The 9999-nt window shown below is 39.9% G+C and overlaps 1 protein-coding gene across 3 annotated transcripts in view; it reads left to right on the forward strand.

The window, feature by feature from the left end:
• BDNF (brain derived neurotrophic factor) overlaps positions 1–3990 on the forward strand; it is an 81024-nt gene extending 77034 nt beyond the window's left edge. For all 3 annotated transcript variants that reach the window (XM_068261633.1, XM_068261632.1, XM_068261631.1), the window contains exon 2: positions 2664–3990. In XM_068261633.1, coding sequence (XP_068117734.1) covers positions 2685–3431 — 747 coding nt within the window. In that variant the 5' untranslated portion in view covers positions 2664–2684 and the 3' untranslated portion in view covers positions 3432–3990. The remainder of the gene's footprint in view (positions 1–2663) is intronic.
• Positions 3991–9999: the final 6009 nt, after the last annotated feature.

Below are 9999 nucleotides of genomic sequence, written 5' to 3' on the forward strand. Positions count from 1 at the left end.
CTTCTCCTTTGTGAGATAATTGTGAGTTTTTAGGATTATATTTTGTGGTGGATCATTGGGTGGGCGTGAGAGGGCTCTATGGACCTGATCCATCTCAAGCTGATCAACTGGCAGACTCTTGAGTAGCTCCTGGAATAGAGCGGTAGCAAATCCCGTCAGGTCTTGTATGGTTTCGGGGATTCCTCGTAAAAATTAAAAATATTTTATACATACCTGGGGCTTCCCCCAGCCCCATCCGTCAGTTGGAGCCAGTCTACGTTAGAGAAGTGTGCTGTTTGCGCATCTCTTTTTTTATTTGCAAAAAGTCATAGACAGATGCTGCTTTGCTAAGAGTATAAGAGTATGGAATTTCGCCTGCAGTGCAAACTCCTCCCTACATCCCATTATCACCCATCTGAGCTAGTTGGGGAGGGGTCAGTCTTTTTCTGTTAGCACAGATCACATGACTCTAGTTACCCAATATCATGCTTTTTGTCTTCCTGTCTCTTTCCTTCTTGCTCCACATGTAATCCCCCTTCCTCCCCAAACACACCACAAACACACAGTCTTTCTAAAATAATAGAAGAATTAAATTAAAGTGTTGTGAGAAATGTTTTTTTAGGGTAGGCTGAGCCGGGTAGTGAAAAGAATATGTGAATTTTATAAACACACTGGGAAGGAGAGTGTGGGTCTTCTCTTCTCTATCAGTCTATTTAGTTTCCACTATCATCTATATCAGGGATATCGAGCTACAGTTCTCGAGGCCCATATCCATGCCAGTGTTTAGGATGGAGGGCCTGTTTCCACTACACGCAGATTGAATGCAGAAAAACTGACTCCAATGAATGTGTATGGGCCTGTTTCCACTAAACACGATTTTTCTGGTGCAGATTTTCCCATAGGCATTCATTGGAGTCAGTCTTTCTGCATCAATTCTGCATCCAATCTGCGTGTAGTGGAAACAGGCCCTAAAAAATGTGCTCTACCTGATGGACCACACCTTTCCTGATTCAGTCCCATCAATTAATTTGTGCTGTGCCAAAAATGCGTGAGGACCTCGGGCCTTGAAGACTGGAGTCTGACATCCCTGATGATCTGCGTTGGTGATAAATGTAGACAGTAGTACGTTTTTACATCCGAAGTCTATGTTTAGTTAAAATTACACAATGGACTATGGAATGTAAATAATACATGATATTTGTTATATAAAATCAATTTTAACTTTGTTGAAAGGGAGGCGAAATCAAATATCTTCAGATTCAAACATGCTAACGTTTTCACTTGACAATATTGTATAGTATTCTTTAAAGTGGTGTTAAACTCTAAAAAACTAGCATCTAAAAACCATTGTATTGTGTTAAAATCTATAAGATCCTAATGTTACATTTTTTTTTATTGCTCAAGTGTAAAACACATTTTACTTTTTTTTAGTGACTGTTTATATCTTATCAGCAGCACAATTAAAGGAACGATATCGATTAACAGGTTTTTTTTTTTTTATCCAACTGAGATACAAAAAGTTTGCGAAATGCTGATAAGTACTGGTGTATACTTTTGAATTTGCTCTTTGTTCTGAGGGCAGACTGAACCATGAGGGGAGGGGGAACTCCCTCGCAGTGCATCTGTTAACTGTGTCTCTGACTGAGCTCTCTGTAGAGCAGAGGAAATGTATCTTATGTGCAACATAAACATTTGTAATTGTGTGTGTGTGAAACATGACTCCTGACAGGCTTTTAATATAACTCTGCTTCAATATTACACTGTTCTTAGCATGTCAGACTGCAGAGATTCACCCCTGCAAATGAGACATTCCAAACGTAGCTAAAATGTACACACAATGAATTACAGCTTTTGCCTTGGATATTTAACATAAAAGGTAGCAAAAATGTTTACAGAGCTACTTAGGCATTATTTGTACATTGTCATTTTAGAACACTTGGTTTAATAGTGTTCCTTTAAGTTAACTATATTGCCAGCAACAGCAAGAAAGAACCCGGAGACCTGAGGAGCAGTGTAAAATGTTTTGTACACTTAAACAACAAAAGAAAATGTTTGAAAGGCAGGGTATTAAGGTGCCCATATCTTTAATGATGTATGGGCAGATTGACCAGGAGGCATAGCTCTCTGATCAAATCTGATCGGAGAGAGACCTGTTGCCCATTCAATGCAGACCAATTCCAAATACATTTATCTATCAGGAATCGGCCTACTGACGTCACCTCCCTGGCCGTCCCTAAAGTCTAAATGTCCACTCCAGAGCCCATGCAGTGTTAAATCTCACCTGTCATTCTGCCGCGACTTCCAGCCTCCTCCACTGTCACCCACAAGTGCCACCATGTGGCGGGGGTACTATGTGGGGCATGCACCACGCGGTGGTGTCCACACACATGTACCTGGTGCCACATGGGGGGATTGGCGGGTGGGGCCAGGAGCTACAGCAGGGAGACAGGTGAGATTTTACACTGCATTGGGTGGAACAGTTTACATTTTATAAAATTACAAAATAGGATGGTCGATCGGCACAAAATCAGTAGATGTATGGGCATTTTTATAGATATTACTTTAAGTAACACAATACCCTGTTTTTTTAGATTTTAATACCATTTTAATGTGAGATGTATAAATATTGTGACTAATTGTTTTTTTCCATTTTTAATTGTTTTATCTATTTGTCTTTTTTACAGTTCCACCAGGTGAGAAGAGTAATGACCATCCTTTTCCTTACTATGGTTATTTCATACTTCAGTTGCATGAAAGCTGCCCCCATGAAAGAAGCCAGTGTCAGAGGACAAAGTGGCCTGGCCTATCCGGGTCTTCGGACCCATGGTACTCTAGAGAATATAGGCGGGCCGATGAGTGGTTCAAGAGGAGGTGGACTTCCTTCCCTAACGGATACTTTTGAGCATGTGATAGAGGAACTCCTAGAAGAGGAACAGACCATAAGGCAGAGTGAGGAGAACAAGGACTCAGACATGTATTCATCCAGAGTGATGCTGAGCTCTCAAGTGCCTTTGGAGCCCCCTTTGCTTTTTCTGCTTGAGGAGTACAAAAACTACCTGGATGCTGCAAACATGTCCATGAGGGTCCGGCGCCACTCAGACCCTGCCCGCCGTGGGGAACTGAGTGTGTGTGACAGTATTAGTGAATGGGTGACCGCAGCCGACAAGAAAACTGCCGTTGATATGACGGGACAGACAGTTACTGTCCTTGAAAAAGTCCCAGTACCCAAGGGTCAACTGAAACAATATTTCTATGAGACCAAATGCAATCCTATGGGCTACATGAAGGATGGTTGCAGGGGCATCGACAAGAGGTACTGGAACTCGCAATGCCGAACTACCCAGTCTTACGTGCGTGCGCTCACCATGGATAGCAAAAAAAAAGTTGGCTGGCGCTTTATAAGGATAGACACTTCTTGTGTATGTACACTGACCATTAAAAGAGGAAGATAGTGAATTTATCTTGTATAGATTATATTGAGAAGAGGAATTATCTATTTGTATATATACATAACAGGGTAAATTATTCAGTAAAAAACAAAAATAATTTTATGGACTGCATGTATAAATGAAGTTTATACAGTACCGTGGTTCTACAAATCTATTTATTGAACATATCCATAATCTAAAGGAAAATAATGACCTCCGCGCACAAAGTTGCCTGTATTCTGCTGGCGGGGCCCGGACTCCACTGCTGTGCAATGCTGCCCGGACCCCTCCTGCAGCACGTAGGTTAAGAGATAAGCCTGCATTACCTTCCTCAATAACATTGTGGTTTGTTGGTGTTGCCAAGAGTTGAAAACTTAAAAAAGTTATAGACAAGCATGCATGCTGCTTCAGTTGTGAATTGATAACACTCTGTCTTCATCCAGGCAAAAAAAAAGAGATATAAATATATAAAAAAAATTGAACCAAAAACATTCCGTTCACACTTTAGACAGTATCTTCATGTCGGTATTAATATCTGTTTACTGCTTTTAACTTCTGATAGCGTTGGAATTAAACAATGTCAAGGTGCTGTTGCTATAGCTCTACTGTTTAATTTTTTTGTGTTTTTTTTTATTTTTTATTTTTCAATTCCTGAAAAAGTTGCTAAGAGCTTGTCATGAATATGTGTTCTAGCTGAAAAAAAAACAAATATTTAATTTTTGTATGTTGTGAAGGTGTTTGCAAACTCGAATCAGACTACTGATCAAAAAAAAAGAAAAAAAAAAAGTTAAGGCAATTAAAAAAAAAACAACAAAAAAAATTTCTTCAATGTTCATGTTGAACGTTTTCGACCTGTATTGGACACCCAGTTCTATTTTTTGGATATGAATGAGGGCATGGTGCTTTCTCTTTCTTGCAGGCTTTTGTGTGCTATAATGACAGCAGTGTATGCTATTCTGTATTTCATCTGGGACTGGTACATTTCAGAAGACATTCATAGCAAAGGAAGTTGCAAATTATAAGGTTCAAGAACTCGAATATCTACAGAGGATTTCTAGAGTCATGCTGGGTTCTGTTGACATTTGCAAAACAAATGCTGCCTTTGAGTTGTTTATCTAGGCACTCTTGGCCATAACATCGTCCTTTTAATGCTAATCGGCAAACAAATTAGGAAAGAAGTAGTTACCAGGTTACTAGCTAAAGTGGCCCTGAATGCGGATGTGGTGATGTGCACACTGTAGGCCTTGAAGCTGGAAGCAAGAAGCACAAACTAATGGAGCAGTATGGAACTCTAACATGATCCTTAACAGAAAACAAGCCTTACAAATGTTCTGAATTGTATATCTTTTTATCTTACAGGAGGACAACCATTTTGAGTGTGTAAACAGTATAGCTGAACTCCAAACAGATATCTAAAAATACAGTATGGCACAGCTTCATTTGAATACAAGCCTATTTACCCAACTCCAACTTTAAATTCCTCTAGGTCTCTATATAACAGTAATGAGAGGAAAGGGCAAAACAGTTAGCCACCAGGTTTCATCAAATTATGGAGACTTGCTTACAAGAAAGTGATACCAACCCTTTATTTAAACACTATACGTGTAGATATGATGGACAGACAAGAAAGAATGCAAAGCAAAGGAACTCACTATGGGCCTGATACAGTTCACCTTTTTCTCCTAGGAGATGTTTCATCTTCTGTTTTAAATAACTTTTGCATTCTGCAATTGAAAAAGTAGCAAAAATTAGGTGAAAAAATACTGTCAATTATTCAGAGTATTTTCTTTCTTGCTGGTGGCTTAAAAGGCACTTTATTTATAACGTAAAAATATTACCTAGGAGAAAACTTTGGTACCTTTGCATATTACCTTTTCATGTATGGGTTAGCCTGCCTGGCGTTCTATTAAGATCGCCAGGCAGGCTGCGGGAGGGTTTTTTTTTAATAAAAAAAAAACTATTTCATGCAGCCAACTGAAAGTTGGCTGCATGAAAGCCCACTAGAGGGCGCTCCGGAGGCGTTCTTCCGATCGCCTCCGGCGCCCAGAATAAACAAGGAAGGCCGCAATGAGCGGCCTTCCTTGTTTTGCTTACATCGTCGCCATAGCGACGAGCGGAGTGACGTCATCGACGTCAGCCGACGTCCTGACGTCAGCCGCCTCCGATCCAGCCCTTAGCGCTGGCCGGAACTTTTTGTTCCGGCTACGCTGGGCTCAGGCGGCTGGGGGGACCCTCTTTCGCCGCTGCTCGCGGCGGATCGCCGCAGAGCGGCGGCGATCAGGCAGCACATGCGGCTGGCAAAGTGCCGGCTGCGTGTGCTGCTTTTTATTTCAGCCAAATCGGCCCAGCAGGGCCTGAGCGGCAGGCTCCGGCGGTACTGGACGAGCTGAGCTCGTCCAGACCGCCCAGCAGGTTAGTAGAAATAATAAGTGCCCAAAATGGATGGTTGATGTAAATTAAGGAAACCGCAGTTTCAGCTGGAGGAAATATTTAAACAATTGGACCATTAACTCTTGCTCCATATTTGGTGAAATGAATGGTCACCCCATACAGAAATATTACCAGAAACAATGATATTGGTCCTAGGGAAATCCAAACTGATATAGGCTGGGTAAAGCAAATTTAACCCAGTAAAAAATAAATGATCATTTAAAAGATTAAAAGGAAGATTTTTATTGATTAATTATGTGAATGAATTGGTGGTCACTGTCCAAAAATGCTGCCAACTATACAGGCATTAGTGGTGACCCAATTTGAAGGAAAGTTACCTCCTTTTAACTATTTTTATATTTACTGGGCACACCTTAATCCAGTCCTCAAAATCCTGCTGTTTTTTTCCTGTCCAATCAGAGCCTTCTTAAGTCCTCCCCAAGACCAGCCCCATTGCCCGAGATCTTCTAAAAAGTTGCGGCCGGGCATCTCTTTATGCATGAGCATGGCTGTACTGCACCTGCAGGAGTAGGGCTGCACCTGTGCAGTAGCATGGAGCCGATCATACATGAGTGGCTTAAGCTTACTGCACAGGCACGGCCGTACGCCCGTAAGTGCAGTATGACTGTGCTCATACACAGTGGGAAACATGGCCATGGGTATATAACTGACAAGCTCTTGCCATGAGTATATTTAGAGGGTCCATTTGCGGCACGGAGCAGGTGGACTAATTTTTTTTTTTGGGGGGTGAGGCGCTTTTGGGTTCACTTTAAATAATGTGATTTTACAGGTTTTTTAGAGGTCTGCCTGGAGTTCAACATGATCTAAAGATGTAAATGGCTACTGATATTTTCAGTTCTAAAGATGGCGTCCTTCTGTTTGCCAAATTAATTGGGATAATTTAAGGGTCTGGTATGTAAAGAAAAGTACTGTTTCTAAATTATATAACCATCATGCACTCCTAAAGTCGACCTTCAAAATGAGTTATAAGATTTTTGCAAGCCCCTTCTCTGTACCAAGCGGTACAACCATTATCCCAAGCCAATGGCCTACCATGTCAAAAGAAATGCTACCCATTGTATGACCCAAAGAAACCTTCAATGGCTATATAAAAATGTGTGTTGATATACCATTGTAGAACACATGTTTAAAGGGGTCTTCCACTTTAAAACGAATTGTACAACCTTACGTCACAACGTACCACATTGTGTGGTGACACAGAAGCTTCATCCCTTCCACAGTGCCCACATAAACCACAGGAAGAGCCTATTCCCACTGTTGTTTATGTTGTCTCAGGGAACTCAGTGAATCCATTCATATAGAACAACCAGAGATTGTCTTTTTATCTAAGTGGGCAAACTGCAGTACTAGTACCTCCTGCAGTGACACACCAGGTAAGGTCAAGCAGTGGTCACTAGTAATGGCAAAGCAGGGGAACTCAATAAAAGGAAACCAATTTTAATGTGATGCTGTCATGAGCAGAGTATTTATATATTTATGAACTTACTAACAGCTGCATTGGTTAAAGGAATATGGGAAACACATATCTTAGCAGACATCACAAGCTACATGGTACCTGCCATAGTCATCTCTAGACACACAGTCCAGTTGTGCCTAAGTACTTTTTTAAAGTTTCTTGTTTCTGGAATAAACCTGTAGTGTGAAAAAACGGTAATAATGAAAAATAGCTTAACTTAGCGGATTTTTATTTTTGGAACAGCGAGTCCCTGAAAACCAGATGGATTATACTGCTTGGCACAGTACAGTTCATACAACCATGTTCTGACCTCTGCATTGGTGCAAGATGCTAGAGTAGGACATTGGTGGGGGTACTCATGAACTTCCACTGCTAAAGAAGAACGGGGACCAAAATTGAAGGACAATTGAAGTGAGAGTGATATGGAGGCTGCCATATTTATTTCCTTTTAAACAATACCAGTTGCCTGCCAGCCCTGCTGATCTATTTGGCTGAAGTAGTGCTTGAATCACTCCAGAAACAAGCATGCAGCTAATCTTGTCAGATGTGACAATAATATCAGAATCTGATATCTGATCTGCATATGCTTGTTCAGGGTCTACGGCTGAATGTATTTGAGGCAGAGGATCAGCAGGACAGCCAGGTGGCAACTAGTTTAGTTTAAAAGGAAATACATATGGCAGCCTCCATATCCCTATTGTTACAGTTGTCCTTTACCCTTCACTTTTTTTGAACTATAGAGATAGATTATTTTCTTGGGGAAAAAAATCCAAAATACATCTCCGGGTAGTTTTACTTGCTGACATGCCGGTATTTGTAATTCTGCTCAGCCAGTTTTGAGACTGAGACACCTCACCAGTTAGTTCAGCCAAGCCTGACAAGACCACATTTACCATCTACCTGTCCACTGGGCAATGTATCATGAGCAGCAAGAATTAAAGGAAGTTACTTATTTGAAAACAGGAAACCATGCTGTCATAGAGCCGTGACACGTGAGGGTTTGTTTCAAAACTGGATGAACTGAGTTACACATTTTTGGGCAAGTAGAACGCATATATATATATATATATATATATATATATATATATATATATATATATATATATATATATTTGCTTTCTGTTTTGCGTCAACATTAAAGGATAACTGTACTTCACTAACAAGAATGTTTTAAAAGGGTCCTGCCCCCTTACACTGAAAATATTTGCATTTAGCAGATTTCATATGGCAGTGGCAAGTCCATTTAGAGTAGCTCACAGTCCAGCTGACTTGTAAAACAACTTGTTTTTATACTAACCAGTCACATATCTTCCTGTTTCAACCCATTCAGAGAACGGTATGATATACTCTCAGTGAAACCAGAGCTATTCGACTTTTGTATATAGTTGAATATGACGTTCCTGCAGCAACTTCTACAGACACATTGGCTCCCAGATAATGTGTTTCAAACTTCTGGGCTTGTCAATGAAGCAGAACAGGGAGAGTTGCTTCAGGATAAATGTGTGTTGATAAAAACAGTTTTAGCTACAGGTCAGCTAAGCTATCTTCACAGGGCAGCAGCTAGATGTCAGAATTGTCAGATAAAAGTCATTTTGTCATGTCAATCATTTTCAATCAATGCCTTTGCCCTGTGAAAAATCAAAGAGGGCAAAATCAATTAAACAGTATGCATTATTGATCAGGGATACTTTAAATACCTTCTGTGGATTATATTTCATACATAATCTACTCTATTTCATATATATATATATAATCTTACTCTTTAACTTTTTTTCCCCAAAAGTAGAAGAAATAGTTCTGCATGCTTCCTGTGATATACTGTAGCCAGCAAAAATCAAAATGGAACTTAATCATTTTAGCTTTTAGGTGAAGACCTGATAAAAATGGGGTTTACCGCTGCCTCATTCCATTTTAAAATGGAGAAAACCGATTTTTTTAAATTATTTCTTCATAGTTTTCATTATTTTAACTGAAGACACTTCCATATTGCAGGAATATATTTCCTTTTTACAGTAGTATCCTTCCATCTTACAAGGACACTTCCTGTTTACAGAAACAAAGTTCCTGTTGACATGATCACACTTCCTGTTTACATGCATACTTCCTGATTACAGGGACAACTTCCTGTTTACATGACATACTTCCAGTTTACATTACATTTCCTATCTATGGGGACAAACTTCCTGTTTACACACAGTATAGCCATATTGCACTCATATGCAGCATGGAGCAAACCATGTCATTGTACAGATTTTGGAACATTTCAAATTAATTATACCAGACTCCTTAAATGACTGAAGTGGATTATTTCAAAGAAAGTTTACATTTAATGGACCTCTTGTCACCATATTAGTTTATTAATATTTGATATACCAGTATACCAGTGATGCTTTGTCCATAGCGGCAAATTTTGAGAACCTGGGTTAAATTCTGTTACCTCACTTTACATAATTACAGTTAAAGAGCACTGAAAGCCATGACAGTTTCTAAAATATAACTAGTCAGTCCATCTAAAATGAAAATTTGTTTTGGAGGAAGCTGCACCTGTTTTCCTATAGTTCTCATGGGTACAACAAGGGGTTGTCTACTCCTGTAGAAAAATCTACTTCTTTACATTATGGAGAATAACGTGTTAAGCGAGCAAAACATTCTTGAGGGAAGTTAATGTCCAAATGTAGACAAGAA

Source organism: Hyperolius riggenbachi, chromosome 11, assembly GCF_040937935.1.
Source record: "Hyperolius riggenbachi isolate aHypRig1 chromosome 11, aHypRig1.pri, whole genome shotgun sequence".
NCBI classification, from domain to species: domain Eukaryota; kingdom Metazoa; phylum Chordata; class Amphibia; order Anura; family Hyperoliidae; genus Hyperolius; species Hyperolius riggenbachi.